The sequence below is a fragment of the Ovis canadensis genome, chromosome 14, assembly GCF_042477335.2.
Source record: "Ovis canadensis isolate MfBH-ARS-UI-01 breed Bighorn chromosome 14, ARS-UI_OviCan_v2, whole genome shotgun sequence".
NCBI classification, from domain to species: Eukaryota; Metazoa; Chordata; class Mammalia; order Artiodactyla; family Bovidae; genus Ovis; species Ovis canadensis.
In genome coordinates, this window is record NC_091258.1 from 69,632,636 (window position 1) to 69,655,863 (window position 23,228).

Below are 23,228 nucleotides of genomic sequence, written 5' to 3' on the forward strand. Positions count from 1 at the left end.
GTAACCCCTGCCTTCCTGGAGCCTTCACTTGTGGAGAGAGGCAGACCGGTGCCCAAAGAGTCACAGTCCAGGGTGATCGGGGCTGAGCTAAAGGGAGGTACCGGAAACTACGAGGATTCAGAGGCTGGGGCCACATACACCTTCCTGAGGGTATCCAAGAGGGCTTCCCAGAAGAGGTGACTTCTGGGTGGGTTCTAGAGGATGGGTAATGATACAGCAGGTCGAGAAGTGGGTCAGGGCATCGTACACCCCAGGGATCAGCTCTGTAACATCTTGGGGATGAGACAGTCTGGTGTGTTTAATGAAGGGTGGTGTTTGCTGGAGGGTGAGGAGGGCAGCGGGGGTGGTGATGAGGCTGGGGGCAGGCTCACCAGGTCCTCTGCGGCTGGGTCCACGGGGAGCCCCTGGAGACTGCTGAGCAGCGCAGGGGCAGAGGCCAGTTTGGGTCTGGAGAGAAGCAGATGGAGGCCACCTGGTGGTTGTGTTCAGGTGTTCACGGGCACCGAGGGCAGGGTCCGCATCGAGCAGCGAGGTGACATCAGCAGCTTCGTGATCGAGAGCACAGAGCGGGGCGATGAGGGTCGCTATACCATCAAGGTCACCAATCCCGCAGGCGAGGACGTGGCCTCCATCCTCCTGAAGGTTGTGGGTAAGCACGGGGGTCCTGAGGGCTGAGCCAGGGGGTGGTCCCCCAAAGCCCCGAGGGGTCCTCTGACCATCCTGCCTGGACCCCCTGCCCCCTGCAGATGTCCCAGACCCCCCGGAGGCGGTGCGAGTCACTTCGGTTGGAGAGGACTGGGCCGTCCTGGTCTGGGAGCCCCCCAAGTACGACGGGGGACGGCCAGTCACCGGTGAGTGCTTGTCTTCCAAAGGGCCATGACCGCTGACCTCCCCCGCTCCCCGACTTCTCCTTGACCTCCAAGAGTCCTCAGCAGCCTCAGTGACCACCCTTGGAGACATGGTTTTCTGTCTTCAGCATCTCACCATCCCCTTTGCCTTCCCGTCGTCCTTTCCTCCCCAGTGACCTGGGAATCCTGGCTTTCGCTAACAGCCGAGGATTTTCCATGACCCCTGACCCCCTGATTCATGACCTGTAACCCTTCTTGATCCCTGGCCCCACGTGGGTGACCTCTACCTGCTCTGTGACCCTAACATTCATGGCCTCAGACCTCTCTGGGTCATGTGACTTTCTGCTGCGCCCTTGACTGCCCCCCGACTGACCTGTGACCCCAAGCCTCCCCATGACTGCCCACACTTCTCTCTGCCGTGGGGGGCTTCCAGGATACCTCCTGGAGCGGAAGAAGAAGGGCTCCCAGCGCTGGATGAAGCTGAACTTCGAGGTCTTCACGGAGACCACCTACGAGTCCACCAACATGATCGAGGGCATCCTCTACGAGATGCGAGTCTTTGCCGTCAACGCCATTGGGGTCTCCCAGCCCAGCATGAACACCAAGCCCTTCATGCCTATTGGTGATGCCTCTCTGCACCCTTCCCGAGTCCCTGCCCACCCCTGACCCATGCCCCGCCTGTCACTGATCTCGGACCCTACATCCAGGCCTTGCAGTCTCGCGACTCTGCTGACTTCTGTCCCCTCTCATCCAACAACTCAAGGCTTTGACCCCCCAGCCCCATGCACTCTTCTGATCTCTTCCCCACCCAGTACATCCGCCACTCACCTTTATGATCCTGGACTCCGTGCTGTCTCCTGAATGTGTCCTTGACCTCTGACCTACCATGCTGACACCCATCCCTGCCCTTGGAGACCTCACGATCCCTGGATCCCATTGCCCAAGACCGGCAATGCCACATCCTTGCTTGCTGACCTCTGAGTCACCATATTGATCCCTTTCCTGACCAGAGACTCCAGCTCTGACCCCTGAGCCCTCGTTAACTCCAGCCCCTTTCCCTGGAATCTTACAGCGCCCACTAGTGAACCGCAGCACCTGACTGTGGAGGACGTGACTGACACCACCACCACCCTCAAGTGGCGGCCCCCAGAGAAGATCGGGGCGGGCGGCATCGATGGGTACCTGATCGAGTACTGCGTGGAGGGCTGTGAGTCACCCCGTCTGGCCTGGTGGGGGGCAGTGACGCAGGCAGAGCCCCAGTGGCCGTCCAGTCCAGGGACTGCTCCTGGGGCAGATCTCTGGCGTAGTGAGCCACCCTTCTGTTTGTGCTTGCTCGAATCTGGGACGGGATGGGTCAAGCCAGGCCCCCAGTGACCAGCTTGTCCTCTGTCCCTCCCTCTCTCCTTACCCACTTCCTTCCTTCCTCTCCTACACACATTCTCTGTACAGCGATACCATTTATGCATCCTCCAAGTATTTATTGCCCTTCCTCAATTCTATGTACCCACCCCCCCCAACCTTCCATCCATCCATCCATCCAAGTACTTATTACTCCCTACACTCCCTTCTCCTCTGTTCTATCCATTTATCCATTCATCTACCCATCCCACCAGCCTTTCATTCTTCCTTTCTTCTTGTCCTCCCTCATCTCTCCCTCCTTCCTTTCCTTCTCTCTCTCCCTCTCCCTTCCTTCCCTCCTTCCCTCTTTCCTTCCTCTTCACGACCCATCTGCCCAACCAGTAACATATCTTTCATCCTTATATCTATCTCTTCACCACTTTCTTCTCTCCCGCCCTGCTTTCCATCCCTCTGTTTGCCTACGAGACCATTTAACCGTATAACAACCTGTTGTCTATCTGTCCATCCATTGATCCATCCATGCATCCATCCATATTTCCACACATCTCACCCTCCATCCTTCACTGAACAAATTGAGCCGTTCTTGGTGTCAACAGCTCCGTGACTCCATAACAGGCTCAGTGCCTGGGCTCTGGGATGTCTCCAACATGGTCCTCTCACAGAAAAGACAGTGATGCCATATCCCAGGCCTTAAGTCAGACAGATGTGGGTTCCAGTCCTGGCCCTACCCTACACTTTTTAACTGTGTGACCTTGGGCAAGTCTCAGCCTCTGCTTCCTCATCTAAAAATGGTGAAGACAGTTCCCACCTTGATGGGATGCAGTGATGACCGCATCCGGGGATGCACGTAAATGATGGATGCTTGGACTCTGGTCAGTTTCTTCCCTTTCTCTTCCCAGCACTCTTTGCTCCACTCCTCCCCTTCCCCTCCCCATCCCCTCTCCTCCCCAGTCTGTGTTTCAGAATCTACTTTTGTTAGAGTTCACCCTGTCAACTCTTGCTCTGATCCATAGTAGCTCACCAACCCCCTGCAAAGAAACCAAGATGGAAAGTCACCTATTACAGAGGCAGGAAATCCCAGGGGGCCCTCTTGAACTCCACTCCCAAGTCTTTACCCTCTCTGACCTTCAGTTTCCTCACTTCTAAAATGGGGATAACTGCGGAGGCAGGAATTAATGAACTAACATTAATCAGCTCCGACTTGGTCCTGAGACAAGCTCAAGAAATGTCAGCTGCAGCTAGGCCTTGCTGTGGGGCCCGGAGGCGCTGAAGGGACACGGACTAGAGGGGGCCCCTAGGAAGGTCCTGAAGGACGCTCCCCAGCCTGGCTCCTCTCTCACAGCTGACGAGTGGATCCCTGCTAACACGGAGCCTGTGGAGCGCTGCGGCTTCACCGTGAAGAATCTCCCCACAGGAGCCAAAATCACGTTCCGCGTGGTCGGGGTCAACATCGCGGGCCGCAGCCAGCCGGCGACCCTGGCCCAGCCGGTCACCATCCGGGAGATTGTGGGTGAGCACCTCCTGACCCCCTGACCCTGCTCTCCAAAAGACCAAGCTGGTGTGGTCACTAGAGCCGCCCCCTCGTCGCCCCTAGTCTCTGTACCTCCGTAGGACGTCCCCTCGCACCCCCGCCTGGCGCTGAGCCCTTCCCTGGGTTTGTACCCTCAGAGCAACCCAAAATCCGGCTACCCCGCCACCTCCGCCAGACTTACGTCCGCAAAGTCGGGGAGCACCTCAACCTGGTCATCCCCTTCCAGGTGCGTCGAGCTGCGGGTTGCGGGGGTGGGGCGCGGAGCGGGGTGCAGGGGTGAGGAGGGGTCAGTTCCTGCGGGTCAGACCCAGGCTGACCAACGCGTCCCACCCCGCCCCTCCCCGGGCAGGGAAAGCCGAGGCCGCAGGTGGTGTGGACCAAGGGCGGGGCGCCCATAGACACCAACCACGTGCACGTGCGCACCAGCGACTTCGACACGGTGTTCTTCGTGCGCCAGGCGGCCCGCTCCGACTCCGGCGAGTACGAGCTCACGGTGCAGATCGAGAACATGAAGGACACGGCCACCATCCGCATCCGGGTTGTGGGTGCGCGGCCCGCGGGCGGGGAGGGGAGGGGAGGGGAGGAGAATGAGCCAGACGCGGGAAAGTGGGGAGGTTGGAACGTAGGAGGCTGGGGCAGAAGGGGAGGAAATGCGAGAGGGATGCCAAGGCAGGGAACCTGAGACTCTCCAGGGGTGGGGATGGGCGGGCGGCCCAGAGGAGTGAGGCGCTGGACATTTAGAGATGCTTGACTTCTAACAGCCCACCCACCCTCCAGAAAAGGCAGGGCCCCCGGAGAATGTGATGGTGAAGGAGGTGTGGGGTACCAACGCGCTGGTGGAGTGGCAGCCCCCCAGGGATGACGGCAACAGTGAGATCACCGGGTATCTCGTCCAGAAAGCTGACAAGAAAACCATGGTGAGCGAGGGGCCGGGGCGGCGTGAGGGTAAGGGGAGAAAAGCTAGGGAGATTGTTATAGCAGGCGCGCTGTTCCCATTTCCCAGCTGCGGAAAACTGAGGCGCTGAGAGATCCTGGGGAATGGGTCGGGGCCGCGAGGAAAGACTTTTTGGCTGAGATTTGGTGCATAATAGGTTTCTTTTTTTTGCTGCACCGTGTGGCTTGTGGGATCTTATTTTCCTGGCCAGAGACTGAACTTGGGCCACAGCAGTGAAATCGTTGAGTCTTAACCACTAGGCCACCAGGGGAACTCTAATAGGTTTTCTTTTTCTTTTTATTGAGGTAAAAGTCACCTAACAAAAATTCCCAGGTGGTGCTAGTAGTAAAGAACCCACCTGCAGGAGATGTAAGAGACTCGAGTTCAATCCCTGGGTTGGGAAGATCCCCTGGAGGAGCGCATGACAACCCACTCCAGTGTTCTTGCCTGGAGAATCCCCATGGACAGAGGAGCCTGGCGGGCTACAGTCCATGGATGGGGTCACAGAGAATCGGACATGCCTGAAGCAACTTAGCACGCATACATTTTTAAGAGGGATTTCCCATCTTCCCACTGTTGTGCAACCACCCCCTCTATTTCATTCCAAGACATTTCCGTCACCTGGCACGGAAACCCCGTGTCCATCAAGCAGTCCCTCCCCTTCCCCCCACCCAGCCCCTGGCAGCCCCCCATCTGCATCCTGTCTCTGCGGATTTGCCTGTCCCGGGCATTGCGTCTGGACACGGTCTCGCGCTGTGAGCCTTTGTCTGGCTCCTTTCAACTCAGCATCATGTTTTCCAGGTTCATCCACGTTGCAGCTGGCGTCCGCGCCTCACTGCTTTTCGTGGCTGAGCGCCACGTTTGTTTGTTAGTTTTGGCCATACCGCTTGGTTTGTGGGATCTTGGTTCCCCAACCAGGGATGGAACCTGTTGCCCGCTGCAGTGGAAGCAGAGTCCTAACCACTGGACTGCCAGGGAATTCCCCTACCAGTCCCTGGCTGGAGCGGACCTTGCTGGACCTCGTTTCGCTTGTCCGTTCAGCCGCTGAGGGGCACTTGGGTTGCTCCCGCCTCCCGCTCGTTGTGCACAGGGCTGCTGGGAAGGGCAGGTTCTGTGAGCGAGGCGTCTGCTTTCCTGACGCCCTTCCTGGGTCCGTGTCCCTGACCCTCCCGGCCCCTCCCTGTCCCCTGCGCTGCAGGAGTGGTTCACAGTTTATGAGCGCAACCGGCACACCTCCTGCACCGTGTCCGATCTCATCATGGGCAACGAGTACTATTTCCGAGTTTACAGCGAAAACATCTGTGGGCTCAGCGACTTGCCTGGCGTCTCCAAGAACACAGCCCGGATCGTCAAGACAGGTCTGGCCACCCCCACCTGCTCAGGGCCAGTCCTGGTCCCCCGTCTCTCTCTGGGTTTGTTTTTTTTTTGGAGTATAGTTGATTTATGATGTTGTGTTAGTTCAGGTGTACAGCCACGTGATTCAGTTCTACATATACATATATTCACCATTCTTCAGAGTCTTTTCCTACACAGGTTATTACAGAATATTGAGTGGCATTCTCTATGCTATACAGTAGGTCCTGGTTGGTTATCTGTCATATATACAGCCTCTTTGGGGTTTGCACTTGACTCCTCTGATCATCCCCCTCCTGGACTCAGAGCTGATGGCACCTGGTGCTGGAGGAGAGGTGGTCGGAGACAGTCAGGGTCGGTCCCCTCACAGGTGCATCTCCCCTCCCCCAGGTATGACCCTCAAGTTGCCCGAGTACAAGGAACACGACTTCCGAACGCCCCCCCAGTTCCTGACGCCTCTGTTTGACCGGGTGGTGGTGGCTGGTTACGCTGCAGCTCTCAACTGTGCCGTGAGAGGCCACCCGAAGGTGCCGTGCGTGTGCGTGTGCGTGTGCGTGTGCGTGTGCGTGTGCGTGTGTGTGACCCTGGGGGAACATGTTCACCTTCCAGGGTGAAGCCTCCTTGCCTTCTCACCGCATGGGCTTCTCCTCCCTGAGTTCTCTCTCGTCTGCTCATGGGATTTACTTTTAGTGAAAAGTGTTTCCTTTGTTTGTATTTATTAGTTTTGTCTGTGCCACCTGGCTTGGGGGGGATCCTAGCTTCCCAAAGCAGGAATTGAACCTGTGCCCCTTGCAGCGGTAGTGTGGAGTCTTAACCACTGGACCACCAGGGAAGCCCCGGGATTTGCTTGCTTTTCACTCACTTCCTGTCTCTCTCCTCTAGCTAGAGCGCAAATCTCAGTTCATTACACTCCGACTTCCCTAGAAAACAGGAATTTTGGGGTGGAGGGGTTCTAACACTTCAAGGCCCTGTCCAGTTTCCAGGCTGCTGTCTGGGAATGCGGATACTTGCAGTCTTGAACTCCCAAGGGCCCACCTAGACCAGGGGCTGCAAACTATGGCCCTCAGGCCAAATCTGTCTGCCACTGGTTTCTCGAAATAAGATTTTTTAATCCTTTTTTTTTTCTTTTTCTTTTGTTACTTTGCTTTCACATTACTAAATAAGATTCTGTTGGAACACGGCTGTTCACACTAGTTTGTGTGTTGTCTCTGGCTCAGAGACCATAGAGCTCAGGAAGCCTAAATCATTGACTGCCTGACCCTTTTGACACATTTTGCCATCTCCTGGTCTAACTCCAATTTTTAGCATCAGCCCCAGTAGGCCTACCATGGATTCCATCACTGTTTACTGTTTCACTAACTCCATTTATTCATTCATCCCATTCATTTATTCCCCTAGCAATTCATTTATTCAGCTCATCCATTCACTTCATTTCCTTATTTACATCATTCATTCTTTCATCCTTTCAACACACATATTTCAGAGATTTTGTATGTGCTGGTGAACTGAACAAGGAGTTCCTTTTCATTGGGGAAGACGGCCATTCCTCTGAAGTCACACGTGCGTGCGTGCTAAGTCGCTTGAGTCATTTCTGACTCTTTGCAACCTTATGGACTGTAGCCTGCTAGGTTCCTCTGTCCATGGGATTCTCCAAGCAAGAATACGGGCATGGGGGCTTCCCTGGGGGCTTGGATGGTAAAGAATACTGGAGTGGGTTGCCATGCCCTCTTCCAGGGGATTTTCCCAACCCAGGCTCCGAACCCAGGTCTCTTACATCTGAGTTGGCAGGCGGGTCCTTTACCACTAGTGCCACCTGGTTGACAATGAAATGACAAAGGGTGGGGACTTCCCTGGTGGTCCAATGGGCTAAGAATCCACCGTACAATTCAGGGTACGAGGATTCGATCCCTGGTTGGGGGACTAAGGTCCCGCGTGCCAAGGAGGAACTGAGCCTGAGCTCCGAAATAAGAGTCTGTGCATCACAGCAAAAGATCCCGCATGACGCAACTAAGACCTGAGGCAGCCAAATCAATCAATTACTTAAGAAAATTAGAAAGGGTGGAGGGTCTGCTAGGGAAACGCAGGCATTGTGAGAGTGTGAAGTAGGCATTCCTGTTCCAGTCTAGGGCCCGGAAGTGACATGGGAGCCGAGACCTCAAAGGCAGGCAGGTGCTGTTCGGCGACCGGTCTGAGGAACAGGAAGGCCGCCCATGGGTTGGACAGAGGGAGGGAGAGGGCAGAGGACCGATGGGGCCAAATCACATAGCGCCTGTGGGCCACCACAAGGGGGAGCTCTTGCTCTTCTTACAGAAGAGGAGAGGGGGGGGGTGGGTCAGAGAGAAGTGACCCAGCCACGATCAGCCAGTCAAAATAAGGGGGTGGGAGAGCCAAAAGGAGACTCCACACTGCCTCCCAAGGCCCCATTGTGCCTCCGTCACGCGGCTTCCTTGTCTGCTCCGCTCAACAGCCCAAGGTGGTCTGGATGAAGAACAAGATGGAGATCCGCGAAGATCCCAAGTTCCTGATGACCAACCACCAGGGGGTCCTGACGCTGAACATCCGCCGCCCGTCCCCCTTCGACTCGGGGACTTACTCGTGTCGGGCCGTCAACGAGCTGGGGGAGGCCCTGGCCGAGTGCAAGCTGGAAGTCCGAGGTGAGCCTGGGAGCCAGGGGGGCGGGGTGGAGCCTTATGCTGCACCCGCCTGACCCTCATCCACGGCCGTTACAAAGCTGACGGTGCGGGGCAGACCTGCGCCCTCTAGGAGTACGATTGGGAAGCCGATTTCAGGCCCCAGCAGGGACACTGCCATGTCGGGGCACAGAGGCAGCACAGGGTGTTGGGGGTGGCGTGGGGTGGGGTAGCACCTGACCCCTCCTGGGCAGGAGTCTAAGGTTCTCCAGAGGAGCTGAAGGACAAATAAGAGGTGAATGAGGATGCGAAGAGCTTAGCAAATGATCACTAAGGCTCCGGTGCAGCCGGGGAGGTGTGGGGACACAGCATCGAAACCGTCATGGACAGAGGCAGAGGACCGGGGCGGGGGGTGGCCGGGAGAGCCCGGACGACAGCCCCTTTCCACGGCCTGTCCCCAAGCTCTGTGCCTCCCGTCCCTGCCTCTCTGCCCCACAGCCTCAGCCTCCTTTGTCCTCTTCCTCCTGAATTTGACCCCAGCCCCCTACACCCCGCCTCCAGTCTCTCTCCAGTTCCACCCCCCGGCCCTAGAGGGCGCTCTGTACCCACGGCTGACCTGCGCACAGCCCTCCTAGGGCTCCCCCAGCAGCCCTGGGACCCTTCAGCCTGGTGTCAGGGTCCTGAATCTGCCATCCCCAGCCCCTCTCTAGCCTCAGGTTCCCCCTCCTGGTGCCCTCCGTTTTCCAGCCACACCGAACAGCTGGGGGTTGGACAAACCAGCTGTGCTTTCTCCTGCCCCTGGGACTTTGCACAGGCCATTGCCTCTCCTGCCTCGGGCTTCCGGCCAACACATATCCCCCAGTCAATACTTGATGGGGAGGCCGCTCACCAAGTCCCTCAGAGGCGCCTGACGTTCACATAGGCCTCCAGGGTCCCTCCCTGGCCGGGACGCCCCCCGGCTGTGATGACAGCCCCGCAGACAAGGGACCGCTCTCCACACACCTCCTGCCTGTCATTTTAAAACACCGCCCTGCCCGGCCGACCCAGTTCCTAGTGTTCCGCTGTCCCCTTATCAACTATTGAATCCGCTCAGAAATATGCCTTCTTCAGGATTCCAGTGAGGGCTGGCCTCTAGCAGCTGCTCGGAAGTCAGAACATGCCAGCTTGGGGTTCAAAACTATAGGAATCAAGGGCTCGATGAAGTTGGGTTAACCTGGTGTCCAGCTGGGTGGGGAAGGGAAAACCTGACTCCCTCTGCTGGCCAAGTGAATCTAAAGGGCAGAGGCTGGGGCAGGGGTGGAGGGCACAGGAATTTTTACCACCCTCTTCTCTTTTCCCCCCACAGTGCCACAGTGAAGCGCTGTCCTCCACCTAACAAGATGACTAACTGGCTGCTGAGCCCTAACCCAGACCTCCCCGGACACGTTTCCCTTTCCCAAATTATAAGTGAGAAGATGGTAGTCTTGTCTTGACACCCGTGTGTCTGTCCTTCTTGAGTCTGTGGCCCCGCCTTCCTTCTCCCATAGAGTTAGTCACCCAGGGGTGGGCGGTGGGGCAGCCGGGTTGGAATGGCAACCACCACTGCAAGGCAGCTCTGGTGAAGGAGACAATGTCGAGGCCGCCATCTGGGAACAGCTACTTTAGGGAGGCTACCATGTTGCTTCCGCTGTGGCTCAGCTGGTAAAGAACCGGCCTGCGATGTGGGAGACCTGGGTTCGAACCCTGGGTTGGGAAGATCCCCTGGAGAAGGGAAAGGCTACCCACTCCAGTATTCTGGCCTGGAGAATTCCATGGATTAAGTCCATGGGGTTGCAAAGGGTCCAACACGACTTAGCGACTTTCACTTTCACCGTGTTGCCATGGCAACTGCAGTTACGGGGGGGACCCAAGACCCTCTGGAGGCAGCCCTCTTGGGAGGAGCCACTGTGAGCAGGGAGGAGGTGGGCTGGCCTCAGTGGCAGCCATAGTAGGTCAAAGAGGAACACAAGGACTGACTTGGGGGGCTACCCTTACGGGGTAGACATGCTGGAATGGTGGGTGCGGGTCCCAAGGAGCCAGACACCATGAACCCAAGACCATGCGGAGGCAGCCATTATTGAAAGAGCTGCTTCCGCCACATTGAATTGGTGACGATGGGGAAAGTGCTCGTGACCCGGTTTTCTTAGTTCTTAAGTGGCCGATCTTTAGTAACTTTAATATTAATTCATCTGTCCGGCCCCAAGGTAGGGGACACTTTGATCTCTGGTCTTTTGGTGACCTCAAAGAATGCTGGAGGAGTCAGAGTCCCCAGAGTTCAGACATCTGTGGGTCAAGTCTGGCTTCCATGACTTGAAGCTGGGTACAAGAGAGAGTTGGTCTCAAACGCTTTGTGGATGTATCTGCTGTTTGGGGGTGGGTGAGTGGGCGCTTTGTACTTCCTGGGAAGGCGTGGGGAGCAGGGGGGTTCTCAAGGAAGAGGCCCCTTAGGTTCCAGTGTCCCCACCTTCGAAGACTGCTGTCTTTCTCCTCCCCAGGCCTTCCGGGGAACTGGCCTGGCCGACTCGTCAAGGCCTAGGCATTCCCTCTCCAGATTCCAGCATGCTAGGTCAAGGGGAGGGAGGCTGGGTAGGCGATGCCCCATTAGGAAGCCATCGCCGCCTCTGCTGGCGCATCAAGGCCCTGCGGACCTTGCTCTGCTTTGAGAGCCTCCTGAACTCTGAGCAGAGACAGCACACCCTTTCAGGACTCAGGAGTCTGGGCTCCGGGTCACCTCCACTCTCAGATCAGGGGATCCAGCCCCTCAACTCCCTCCTCCCTCCCACCCAGGAGCCCCGCCCACACCCCTCCCCCTCCTCGCCTCTCCCGCCGGCAGATCGCCGTCCTCGTCTTCGTCATCGTCCTCGTCGTCCTCCAGCGCCGAGTAGTCCTGTGTGAAAGGCACGGCTCCCTGGGCCGAGTGGAAGCGCAGGCGGTAGAGTAGCCGCACCCACTGGCCGAACTCGCGGTCGCGGCTCTCGGGCGGGGCCCGCAGCTGCAGGTAGAAGGCACGGCCGGTGCGGAACTTGACCTTGAGCTGCCAGCGGCTTTCGTCGTGGACGAAGAGCTGGACAAACTGCAAGGGGAACAGCCTGGGTGGGCGGAAGGGGCGGCCTCAGCTTCTGACCCTCCCAGGCACCAGCAGCGCCCACCCCAGCGCCCCTCTCCGCCCCTGGAAGGAGTCCTTTGTCACTTTCTCTGCCTCTTGCATTTTATCTATCCCAAACTTTCGTCCAGACTCGGAGCCCATCTTTGTCTCCCGCTGGTCCTCCCCCTCCTGAACGCGAGACTCGAATAGTAGCTGCTTGCTTGAAATTAACATTTGGACGTTGGATCGACATCAGACACATGTAACATCCAACAGCCCAATTCCTGACCTAAGCCCAACCCCAAACCTGCTCCTCTTCGTCTTCGTCGCTATATCCTCCCACTTGATTAGCCAGAAATTGTGCGAGTCGCTCCTGATCCGTCTTTTTGACATCCTTAACCCATCTTACCAAGTCCTGATGGCTCCACCGTTAAAATGTACTAATATTAATACTCAAAATCCAACCATTTCTAAGTCTCTCCGCAATTTCCCGCTTTCACCCCAGTCTATTCCCACACTGCCGCCAGAGGGCGCCAATCAACACCCGGGTGAAATGGGTGCCTGCGCTCAGTCCTGTGCGACTCTTTGGGACCCATGGACTGTAGCCCGGCAGGCACCTCGGTCCATGGGGTTGTTCAGGCAAGAACACTGGAATGGATTGCCATTTCCTCCTCTAGGGGATCTTCCCGACCCAGGGACTGAACCCGTGTTTCCCGTGTCTCCTGCATTACAGGTGGATTCTTTACCTCAGAGCCAAATCAACAGGAGAGTTAGCTCAAATCGCTCCCAGGGCTCAGAGGAAACAGAGTCCTGTCTTGACTGCTAGCCTCTGCAGGATCTGCGCTGCTTTGTGCCTTTTCTGTCCTCCCCTCCCGCCCTTTCTCCTGGTTTACTGTCTCCAGCCATACTGGTCTTACTGTTCCATAAACCTGCGGGGCTTGGTCCTACCCCAGGACTTTTGCACAGGCTGTTTCCTCTGCCCGGAATCTTCCTCCTCCAACCATCCCCATGGCTGGGCCCCTTCATCTCATGTTTTTCTCAAGAGGCACCTTCTCAGAGAAGATCTGTTTACAACCTCCTGCTTATTTACAACCACATCTGTCCTCGCTGACCTCCCCATGCCCACCCCTCACCCCCTTCTGATCTGTCTCCACAGACCTCAGCCACTGGACAAACTGACATCTATTCTGTCTGCCTTCCTTGTAGAAGGTGAGCTTGAGGGCAGAGGGTTTGGTGTAATTTTTTTCACTGCTGTTTCCTTAGTATCCGGACCTGACCCATGGTCCGTGCTCAATGAATGCTCACTGAGTATTTGAATACATGAATCGCTCAGGCCTCCAGCCTAACTCAAGGCCCAAAAAAGGCAGCAGAGGAAACAATCCAGACAGGATGGGTAATTTGGCAGAGATCACGTAGCAGGAATTTGAACCCAAGTCGTACCAAGGTTCTGAACAACACTGGGTAGCTACACACCAGCCCTCTCAGGCCCAGCAATGTATCTCCAGAAACTGGCTTTACACCCTCCAGGCTGTGTGTGGATACGCCCTGCCTGCTGCACTGGTGGTCACCCCCAGGCACAGGACACATCAGTGTCCCTTGGTAGGTGACTCGATCTGTTATTACGTTCCCCAAATGGAAGAAAAACAGCTGACATTTTCACAGCTCATACTCTGTGCCAGGCGCTGTTCCAAGTGTTTCACAAACATTTACTCAGTTTATCCCCTGACAGCCCTGGAAAGTGGGTTCTCCAACTGAGACCCGGACGGGTAGGAAACTTGGCCAAAGGCAAGAGGTGAAGCCAGGATACAAACCCAAGCTGTCTGAAAGCAGCCATTCATTCAAGGACATTCCCTATTAGGTAATCACAGCAACAGGCGGATGCAAGCTTGGTGTCCAAGAGGGTGGTGGAGTTTGTTGAATGGTGTGTCCAAAAGAGGACCTGTCCATCCCGGCACAGAATCGCCCAGGGCTGGGAGCTGGTTAGAAGTGATGGGCTGGGGGGTGAGTCTGGAGACTGAGTTGGCAGAGCAGCTCAATGACTTTACTTCTGTGGTATGTTTTATGGCGGGAGAAGGGAGAGTGCTGAAGGAAATTACAAGGAGATCAAAGACCCCTTCTCAGCACCATCCCTGATATTCTTCCAACTGCAAGTCGTGACTCAAGTGGTGGGATACAATTAATATTGAAAAGTAAAGGGAGGTGGAAGAGAATGTCTCAGTACAGGGTTCTGGCATCAGAATACTGCTTTGTGAAATGTTTTCAACTTATCCAGGGTGGATAAATAAAGGCTGTAAGTAGCTTCAAGTTCGTTTGGGTCAGAATCAGATTATACCACTGAATGAGTTGCAAAAAAACAAAACAAAACTCTTTGGATTTCCGAATTGGAAACGAAGGATTGTGTGTCTGTGTGTGTGTTTGTGTGTATGGGACAACGTGACTCCATTCTTCCTTCCTTCCTCCCGTCCCTTCCCCCTTTCTTTCATTCACTATGAACTGCAGGTGGCGCTAGTGGTAAAAGAACCCCCTTGCCAATGCAGGAGACCTAAGAGTCACATGTTCGATTTCGGTTTTGGGAAGATACCCTGAAGGAGGGCATGGCAATCCACTCCAGTATTCTTGCCTGGAGAATCCCATGGAGAGAGGAACCTGGTGGGCTACAGTCCACAGTGTTGCAGAGTCGGACATTACTGAAACGACTTAGCACACAGGCAGTCAAAAAAAAAAAAAAGCCACTTGCAGAATGTTTCTGTAAATATACTCTACTCATGTAAATGCTTTGGTATTTGCAGCTGGAGGTGGAGGCAGGAGCCTAGGATGGGAGAAGGGTGTATTTTGTGCTGTGTGTGTTTTGTAACTTAGAGTGTATTTGCATTACTTTTTCAATGAAAAAAACAAAACAAAACACAAAGACCTGCAGGGGCAGTGTGGAGAGAGTGGGCTGAGAGCTCCAGAATCCAGGGGGCCAGTCGTGAGGAGCAGGCGGTTCCAATCCAGGCCACCTCTGACTCACTCTAGGACCCTGGCCAAGTGGCTCGCCTCTCTGGGCCTCAGTTTTTCTTCTTAAGGATGGGGTTAAGGGGCCCCGGCATATGAGAGGATGGGGTCAGAGAGGAGACAATGTGCATGGTCCATGGGAAAACTGCCATGCAGTGAAAGTGAAGTCGCTCAGTTGTGTCTGACTCTGCAACCCCATGGACTGTAGCCTGCCAGGCTCCTCCATCCATGGGATTTCCCAGGCAAGAGTACTGGAGTGGGGTGCCATTTCCTTCTCCAGAGAATCTTCCCAACCCAGGGATCGGACCCGGGTCTCCCGCATTGCAGGCAGACACTTTACCGTCTGAGCCCCAAGGAAGCCCATGCAGTAGGTGCTGCATAAACGGTTGCTCTCCTGACCCCTACCAGGATGTGGCCATCCCCTCATGTCCATCTATCCCTGACTGCTGATCCCTGTGGATGGCCCTGTGCTTGTTCTCCTGGGTGGACCAGTAGCCCAGAGAGGGCTGGCAGCCATCCACGGCTCCTGGCCCTGGGGGTCTTCTGGGTGAAAGGAGGTGCTTCAGGGGACCTAGGGTGCCCAGAGCTGGGGAGGAACGCAGTGTAGGCTGGGAGCGGGGGCAGTCACCCGAAGAGCTGCAGGTGTCCATTCTCCTTGGCAGGGCCCGCCAGAAGCAGCAGGTCTGGGAGTTCCAGGGCTGGACTGGAGGCTGCCACTCCCATGGTGACCTTGTTGGCAACTTCTCCCAACCGGGTCACCTGGGCCGGGGGAGGGGTGGCGTCAGAGGTTAGAAGCTGGATAAATGGAGAGCAGGGTTGGGGAGGGATCAGAGGTCAGGAATTTTGGTAGGATTAAGGGGCATGAACCAAGAAAATTAACCATCAAGAAGAGGATCAGATATCTTGGGGTCAAAGGTCGAGTCACCTGGGTATGAAGTCAGGGACATGGAGTGAGAGAATCAAAGGTGAGCAGTCATAGAGAAACTAAGGTTTGGAGGTATTGGCGGGCGTGGGGTGTGGAGGTCAGGAGATGGGCGGTAAGGTGAGTAGAGGTTCCCTACGTCAGGAGGTCGGGGCCCAGGCTTGGGCTCAGAGGGTCCTGGGGCTCCGCACCTGCACGAAGTTGCTCTCAAAGATGGGGAAGTCTCGCAGCTGGTCGAATTCGCCGCTCAGGAGATGGCGCTGGAGCCGTCCGGGCCGGCCCGTGGGACAGGCTGGAACCAGGGGGCGTTCTACAGAAGCGGCGAAGTTCGCAGATCTATTCCAAGAGGCTGGGTAGGGGTCCCCTACCCAGGGCGGACAGCCCCGCGCGGAGGGTACGGGGTTCCCGGCTACCGGTCTCCGCATCGCAGGCCCCATCCCTCACCTGGTTCCCGCACCTAATCCAACCCCTCCAGGCCCGGTTCCGCTTCTCACCTGCCATCACGCCTGGTCCCGCCTCACCTGCTCCACCGAAGGCCGGCTTAGACTCGTGGCCCCGTTTCATCGCAACGCCCCGCCCCTTGGGAGGAGCGGAGGGCGGCGCCCAGGGAGAAAACAGGGGGCGGGGCCGCGGGCTCTGTGACGTCATAGCGCGGCGGACGGCGTCAATACGTCAAAAGCCCGCGGTTGTGACGTCACACGAGGGGGCGTTACCCGGACGTCCGGAGGGAGCAGCGGTCGCCCAGTGACGTCAGGCCCCGGTAGCCGGTGGGCGCTAGTGCGCAGGCGCAAGGGCTGGCGCAGGCGCACGGGCGACGGGATGCGGCCAGTTTCTCCCGGCGTGCTCCGCGGCTCCCGCCTGATTCCAGCTTCTGGGCTGGAGGGAAGGGGCCGAGATGTCCGTCCCCGGCGCTGGGGCGACTCGACTGCTCCTCCTCTTGCTGGTGGCGGCAGCAGCCCCCAGCCGGGCGCGGGGTAGTGGCTGCCGGTCCGGAGCCGCTGTGCGGGGAGTGAGTACTTATTCGCTTTGCATAGAGGGCAGGGACGTCGGAGATCGTGGTCTTGGGTCTTTAGGTCCGTTAAGGTGGGAACGAGGCTGTGCAGGGCCGGGAGGGAAGGCGAGATGAAAACCGTTACAAGCGAGGCTGCAGTCCTGAGCATGCATGAGGCCTGGGAGAAAGCGAGAGGTTAGGAAGATTCTAGCTCGTGAATATGCATAAGGGAGCGGGGCTCGGTTGGGATTTTGGCACCTGGGCTCTCGGTGCGGTGAAAACTCGGCTGCACCCGAAGAAGAGATCGCGGCAAGAACTTTTCCCTTGGGATCCGCAGTCATGAATATGCTTGAGGAGGTGTGGCCCGGGTGGAATCTTGGCAAATCAGACAGACGTCGGGGCGGCTAAAATGAAAATGGCGAGGGGGCTCTCGAGAGAATGGAGGAGTTCAGTCTCCCGCATACGCGTGTGGTGGGCGGAATGCTGAGCTCAAGGATTAAAATCTGGAACGAGGTAGCGCAGGCTTGAGGGTGGAGAGTTGAGTATGCAGAGGTAGGAGAAATTTGGAGAGTTGGAGAAAAGGAAGGCCTGAAATCTTGAATTTGCTTGATGGCGGCGTCGTGACCGTTGAGGCTTAAGGTGACACCGACGTCACTTGGATATTAGCTTGGGAAGGATACCCTTTAACTCATGAATATTTATGATGCTAGGCGTGAAAGTGACCTGGAGGTAGTTGCCTTGAAAATGAGGCAACTGGTTTGCAGGCTCTGGTTTTCTGGGGTCCGTCCAGATCATGAATTTTCATGAAATTGTCAGATTCCGGTGGAATCGTGAGCATGCATCAATGTTTGGATATGGGTGTGAAAATAAGGCTCTTCCAGCAAGCAGCCTAGGGTCTTGTCTGTCCTGGGGTTCCTGGATCCTGCCGGACTGAGGACTCTGATGGTCCTTAAGTGGGTCCCTTTTTATCACTTGCAGGTGGGGGTGGAAGGTCGAGAAGGTGAGGGCTGCGGCACTGTGGGGCTGCTACTGGAGCACTCATTTGAGATCGGTGAGTCCGACAACGTCTTGACCTGGACACTTATCCACTGCCCTGTGAATTCAGGTGCCTCTCTGTGTGAGACACGTCATTCACTCACAGCTTTGCACTTGGGAGTGTGTTTGCATTAACCTGGGGGAGTTGGATGGGGGAAGAATAGAAGCTCTGTCTTTGAATACCCCTATACTGGTAAGAAGAATGCCAGTGTCAGAAAGGTCACTGTGGTGGTAATAAGCTCAGAGCAGCCATTCCTGACCAGTTGTCCCGTTCTCTGCCCTTGTGGGTAGACGGTCCTCCTCTATTAACTCGGACATCTTCAGAATAGTCATGCAAAGTAGGAGGTGTTAGGGATAGCTCCATTTTCCAGAAGAGCAAACCGAGGTGCAGAGGGACATCAGACACGGTCTTTTTACAAGTGAATAGCAGCCAGTACCTGCACTAAAGCCCAGCTTAAACTGCACTAATGCAGGCGTCCAGACTCCCAGAGATGTCAGTGCAGCCCAGGGATTCATAATGCCGTCTTGAGGCCCAGACTCCGGGGGTGGGAGGCATTCGTGATAACCACTGAAGCTGGGACCCTCTGCAGACCTCTCCAGTCAGAGCCTGCCATCTGCCCAAGAAAGCCTGGCCTTGGGAGTGCCCGAGCTCTGTACACCGTGATCTGCATCTGGGGAAGCTGAGGGCCAGATAGGTTATGTGAGTGACCCTGGGTCACCTGGCAAGTTGGAGGCCAGGTTTAGGAGCTCTGGGGTCCAGGCACCTATCGTGGGCAAGACAAGGTGGTGGTGTCCCCAGTTTTTAAGGTGGAACAGTGAGGGCTCAGGTGGGGAGGTGGCCTGGTCACTTTGAGGGCTGACAGGTGTGTTGGCCTGCTGAGTCCAGGTGTTCCCCTCCCCCCCAGATGACAGTGCCCACTTCCGGAAGCGGGGCTCGCTGCTCTGGAACCAGCAAGACGGCACCTTGTCTTTATCGCAGCGGCAGCTCAACGAGGAGGAGCGGGGACGGCTCCGGGTGAGGAGGGGACCCCAGCTTTGCTGGAGTGGGAGGCACGTGCCTCAGAGCACAGCGGGCGTGGTTCCGGGTCCTCCTTAGGGAGGGTGCAGGGAGGTGCCGGGCTCAGGTGGGGCCCTGAACAGCAGGGTGGAGGAAGGGAGGAAGGAGAGGCAGAGGAAGCAGCTAGCTGACTTTGGGGGCAGCTCACAAAAGCTGCCACAGTCCACTGCTGCTCTGTCCCTTTGGCCAGATGGAGCTGTAGGGAAGACTGGGGATACAGGCTTCGTTCTGGGCAGCTGCGGGCCCCTGGGTGTCCTCCCTGTGGGAGACAGCAGGGTGAGGTCTGCCTGGACCAGCATGGTGCCCACGTGATTCCTGTCACCCCCAGAGAGAATGTGCTGCTCATAGAACTGGGGAGTCCCTGGCCTTCCCTGGTGGCTCGGTGGTTAAGACTACCCGCTTTCACTGCAGTGGGTCCAGGTTCCATTTGTGGTCAGGAACTAAGATCCCACTTGTCCCAGAAGCCACTTGGGACAACCCCAACGAAGAAAGAAAAAAATAAAGGAATAACAGTCTGGGGGTGGATCTGGACCCAGATCTGGGGGCAGCGTTCTCGAGGACTTGTTCCGTTGCTGGGCTGGGCTCTGCTCTCCTCCTGGTGGTCTTCCCTCCCCCTCCCCCCTTGCCCAGTGGGGCAGGCCAGTGGGAAGAGTCTTGGGCTTGGCTGGGCCAGGGAGTTGGGGGGGGTGCTTTCCTGGCTGGGGGCCCCATGGGGGTGCAGACTTGATGGGAGCTGGGCTCTGCCTCACTCACCGGCCACCCCCTCCTCTCCGTCCTTGCAGGACGTGGCAGCGCTGAACGGCCTGTACCGTGTCCGGGTCCCGCGGCGGCCTGGGGCCCCTGATGGCCCAGAAGCCAGCGGCTACGTCTCCTCCTTTGTCTCTGCGGTGAGTCAGCGACGAGGACCAGGCCCCATCCTTGCTTTGCCGAACTGCTCCAGCCCGGGTTCTTCCGTTCAGCCTCCGTTGCCCGTGGCCCAGCATTTAAGGATGGGGAAGGCTCGGACCTGGTCCTGCCTTTGAGGTTCTCCTGGGCTGGAGAGGGACAGTCCGGTTGGCGGGGGCTCCAATGGGGCAGCTCAGGGCCTTATGGGCGCTGGAAAGGCTGCTGATTCCACCTGAGGTTGGTGGGGTGAGAGGGGGCGTCTCGTGGAGGGCTTTGAAAGATGCTTCAGAGGCCCCGTGGGTTGCGGGGGGGTTGCTGGTGTGGGCGAAGCCTGGGCAGGGCCCCTGCTGGCCCTCCTCCTCTCAGCCTCCTCCCCTCCTCCCCCTCCCCTCCTCCCCCAGTGCTCCCTGGTAGAGTCTCACCTCTCGGACCAGCTAACCCTGCACGTGGACGTGGCCGGCAATGTGGTGGGTGTGTCGGTGGTGACATACCCCGGGGGCTGCCGGGGCCACGAGGTGGAGGATGTGGACCTGGAGCTGTTCAACACCTCTGTGCAGCTGCAGCCGCCGGTCACAGCACCCGGGTGAGCAGGGGCTGCGGGGAGGGGACAGAGCCAGGCCCCTTGGGGCCGGGCCAGCCTCCCACCCCGCCCCTCCCGCCACCCTTCTGGGCTGCCTGGGGCTCTGGGTGGGGAGGGCCACCTCATCCCATCACCTCCTACCCCTACCTTCCCAGGCCTGAGACAGCGGCTTTCATCGAGCGCCTGGAGATGGAGCAGGCCCAGAAGGCCAAGAACCCCCAGGAGCAGAAGTCCTTCTTCGCTAAATATGTGAGTGGGGTTCTGCGCGCCCCTGGGGCCCTTCCCCACCGGCCCTCTCCCTCCCATCCTGAGCCCCGCTCCGTCCTGCTCGGCTCCCTTGCAGTATGCAGGGCCGGCTCGGTCTCTGTGCTTCTGTGCTCATCTCCCTGGCCCCTGGGCTGAGTGCTGGAGCCCCGCGCCCTGGCTCTCCCCCGCCCGTGTCCACTTGTGGTCACAGGGCATCTGGTCTCAGAAAACAGCCCGCCCTAGAGCTGGGCAGTGAGGGGAGCCGGGGCCAGCCCCCTGGGTGCCTGGGCCGGGATCAGACCAAGCACAGGCAGTGTCAGTCTGTCCAGTTTGGAGGGAGTGCAGGGGAGGCATGGTCAGGGAGGGGCCGGGTCCATGCAGACTGAGGACAGGAGAGGGGCCTGAGCTGCTCTGGGGGTGGGGGTTGTGGGGTAGAAGGCAGAGATCTAGGGGGACCGGTTTGGAAAGGAGGGAATTGGGGGGGGTTCCACCCACCAGGCCGGGGAGGTGGGTGGCAGGGTCTGGGGAGGAGCCTGGGAGCCGAGGGTCCTTGGTGCTGGTGACCCTGGGGCTTGAGGAAGCCGTCCCACCCGGGCCAGGGCAGGGGGTCGTGGAAGCCAGTGAGGCCTCGGTTAGCGTGCTGGTCGCTAGAAACAGGGCCCGGAGAGGCCGAGGGCGCGCCCGGCCCGGCCCGCTCTCCCTGACGGCCGCCGGACGCCACAGCCGCCGCTGGCCCTGACCTGCGCCCCCGCCCCCCTCAGTGGCATCTCATCCTGGGGGGGGCCGTGTTGCTCACAGCCCTGCGTCCTGCCGCCCCCGGGCCCGCACCACCGCTGCACGAGGCCTGAGTGAGGACCTGCCCCCTCCCGTCTCCCCGCTCCCCGCAGCCCCCCGGCCCTCCCCCAGCCCGTAGTGCAGTAGCGGACCCGGGCCCACTCCCCCCACGCCTCCCCTCACGCCGCGCCCACCTCCCCCATGCTGGCTGGGCCACCGCTTACCTCACCTCTCTTCTCTGTCTCTCTGCATCTGTCCATCCGGCCCCGTGCCGCCGGCTCCCAGTGGATGTACATCGTCCCAGTCGTCCTCTTCCTCATGATGTCGGGAGCACCGGACGCCGGGGGCCAGGGCGGGGGCGGCGGCGGCGGGGGCGGTGGAGGCAGCGGCCGATGAGGAGTGCGGGGGCCCGGGTGCTGCCCGCCCTCTTTCACTCGGAGCACGCCCTTTCTGCCCAGCGTGCCCACACCCTTGATCATCTTAGGAGGGACTCTCCAGACAGTCCATCTCTGTGTCCCGTGGGGATCAGAGGGCACCCCCTCCCCAGGAGTCCCTCCCCTCTTGTGCTTGGAGTTACTGTGGGTGTGGGGGTGGCGGGGTTCTGGGCCCTGCTGCACCCCACCTTCCCCCATGGCCCTGCTGCAGCCCCTGCCGTATCCCTCTGCCGCAGGTTAGAGCCCGCGCTCCCTGTCCCCTCATCCCACCCCCCAAGCCCTGTGTGGGGGGGGGAACACGCCTCTTTCTCTCCAGCCTCCATGCCTTTGTCTGGTCTGGTCACCCCGCCAGGCCAGGGGAGGCCCCTTACTTATCTGACACTGGATTGGGACACCAGCCTCCTGTCTGGTCTTGAGGGTACCCTGGGGCTCCCCAAAGCCCAGAGCTGGCACAGAGCAGGGGTGGGCCGGCCTGGGGTGCCCCCTTTTCACATCTGCACAGCCCTGCTCCCCCTGCTCTGGCCTGTATCTGCCCACGGCTCTAGTGGAAGTTGGGAATTCCTGCTGTTAGGACGCCAGGCCCTCCAGAGGCTCAGGGGCTTGAACCAGTGATGCTGGAAGTCAGACCAGAGCAAACTACCCAGCAGTGGAGTCAGGGGCCAGTTAATGTATAGAATCCCTTTCCCGGCTGGTCGTTGCCCTGGGACTTTGCTGGGTCCTTGCCATTTATCTCCCTTCCTCCTCCTGTCTGTTTAAAAACATTGACAACATAAATGAAATAGGTAAACGTTTGGGGAAGTTGCAGCTTGCAACTTAACAGGCAAATGCAGCTGTTAACTAGGCTAAGAGACTGTCAGGATGTACAGGCGCTACTGAATTCTGCCGGTGGCGGTGGGTGGCTGGGAATGTGATTCGGAAACTCCAAAAAAAAAAAAAAGGCCACCGTTGTCATGGTAATGGCAGCACCATCAAGCTCCATGGTGTGTGTGTAGCAGTTTATTAAAGCGTCCCCTAAATATTCAGCGTTCAGTTTGCCTCCTGCTTCGTGTGGTTATAAATAGCGCGACATCGAAGGCTGTCACCTGCCTGTCCCTGGTGTGAGTTTGACTTCCCGCAGACGCGTGACTCAAAGTGGAATTACTACGGCAGGTTAGAGACATTTTTACGAGCAGACCAAACGGCCAAGGAAGGTGCTTGGTGGAGTCTCCCTGATGACTCGATCAGGTAATTTCCCCTCCTGGAGTGACTGGCAGCACCAGCCAGCGGGAAGGCTGTTCACCGCTCTCTGTAACCAGAGTAGTAGGTTGGGCATTGTACACTGACCTGCCCTTGCCGTTGTGCTCCAGGTCAGAATCTTCTGGGGCTTTGTCCTCGGCCATGTCCAGAGAGTGGCCTTGTGCTCCATGTGCCACCAGAAAAGGGACACTGAGCTCATTCAGCCCGCCCTCCACCTACTTTTTTCACAAAATTCACATTTGACCGAAATACACAACTGCAGACCGTGGTGGCGCAGTTGGTGTTTTTGAGAGCTGCTCTCGTCCTTTGCTCCACA

General features: G+C 57.8%; 3 protein-coding genes across 6 annotated transcripts in view; 2 read left to right on the top strand and 1 right to left on the bottom strand.

Moving 5' to 3' along the window:
* MYBPC2 (myosin binding protein C2) overlaps positions 1–10,127 on the top strand; it is a 25,360-nt gene extending 15,233 nt beyond the window's left edge. The window contains exons 17-28 of the mRNA XM_069551322.1: positions 490–649; positions 747–851; positions 1,282–1,470; positions 1,921–2,055; positions 3,550–3,717; positions 3,876–3,964; positions 4,088–4,283; positions 4,516–4,655; positions 5,871–6,030; positions 6,416–6,552; positions 8,493–8,679; positions 10,001–10,127. Of these exons, the coding sequence (XP_069407423.1) occupies positions 490–649; positions 747–851; positions 1,282–1,470; positions 1,921–2,055; positions 3,550–3,717; positions 3,876–3,964; positions 4,088–4,283; positions 4,516–4,655; positions 5,871–6,030; positions 6,416–6,552; positions 8,493–8,679; positions 10,001–10,011 (1,677 nt within the window). The 3' untranslated portion in view covers positions 10,012–10,127. The remainder of the gene's footprint in view (positions 1–489; positions 650–746; positions 852–1,281; positions 1,471–1,920; positions 2,056–3,549; positions 3,718–3,875; positions 3,965–4,087; positions 4,284–4,515; positions 4,656–5,870; positions 6,031–6,415; positions 6,553–8,492; positions 8,680–10,000) is intronic.
* GARIN5A (golgi associated RAB2 interactor 5A) lies at positions 10,119–17,312 on the bottom strand. 2 transcript variants are annotated; one of them, XM_069551410.1, is made up of 6 exons: positions 16,924–17,312; positions 16,169–16,843; positions 15,866–15,984; positions 15,381–15,511; positions 11,492–11,762; positions 10,434–10,989 (listed from the first exon to the last, which is right to left on the bottom strand). In XM_069551410.1, the coding sequence occupies exons 2-6, from the start codon at positions 16,320–16,322 to the stop codon at positions 10,933–10,935; spliced, it is 732 nt and encodes a 243-aa protein (XP_069407511.1). In that variant the 5' UTR covers positions 16,323–16,843; positions 16,924–17,312; the 3' UTR covers positions 10,434–10,932. The 2 variants fall into 2 exon arrangements, with proteins under 2 accessions (XP_069407510.1, XP_069407511.1); XM_069551409.1 differs by lacking the exon at positions 16,924–17,312 and having other exon boundaries at positions 10,119–10,989; positions 15,381–15,547; positions 16,169–16,440.
* On the top strand, positions 16,371–22,705 carry EMC10 (ER membrane protein complex subunit 10). 3 transcript variants are annotated; one of them, XM_069551387.1, is made up of 8 exons: positions 16,371–16,683; positions 17,644–17,716; positions 18,606–18,715; positions 19,540–19,644; positions 20,044–20,225; positions 20,378–20,471; positions 21,230–21,316; positions 21,528–22,705. In XM_069551387.1, exons 1-7 carry the CDS (start codon positions 16,570–16,572, stop codon positions 21,314–21,316), a joined length of 765 nt encoding a protein of 254 aa, XP_069407488.1. In that variant the 5' UTR covers positions 16,371–16,569; the 3' UTR covers positions 21,528–22,705. The 3 variants fall into 3 exon arrangements, with proteins under 3 accessions (XP_069407488.1, XP_069407487.1, XP_069407489.1); XM_069551388.1 differs by having other exon boundaries at positions 16,467–16,683; positions 21,267–21,316; XM_069551386.1 differs by lacking the exon at positions 21,230–21,316.
* The last annotated feature ends 523 nt before the right edge of the window (positions 22,706–23,228 follow it).

Bases quoted from the DNA above. Each gene is read 5' to 3' on its own strand.
- GARIN5A (XM_069551409.1), bottom strand. From the start codon at position 16,322: ATGACGTCACAGAGCCCGCGGCCCCGCCCCCTGTTTTCTCCCTGGGCG. The intron at 15,985-16,168 runs GTGAGAAGCGGA...CCGCTTCTGTAG, and splicing joins GGGACCAGGCGTGATGGCAG to AACGCCCCCTGGTTCCAGCC. The intron at 15,548-15,865 runs GTGCGGAGCCCC...CCATTTATCCAG, and splicing joins TTGAGAGCAACTTCGTGCAG to CTTCTAACCTCTGACGCCAC.
- EMC10 (XM_069551386.1), top strand. From the start codon at position 16,570: ATGTCCGTCCCCGGCGCTGGGGCGACTCGACTGCTCCTCCTCTTGCTG. The intron at 17,717-18,605 runs GTGAGTCCGACA...CCTCCCCCCCAG, and splicing joins GGAGCACTCATTTGAGATCG to ATGACAGTGCCCACTTCCGG. The intron at 18,716-19,539 runs GTGAGGAGGGGA...CCGTCCTTGCAG, and splicing joins AGGAGCGGGGACGGCTCCGG to GACGTGGCAGCGCTGAACGG.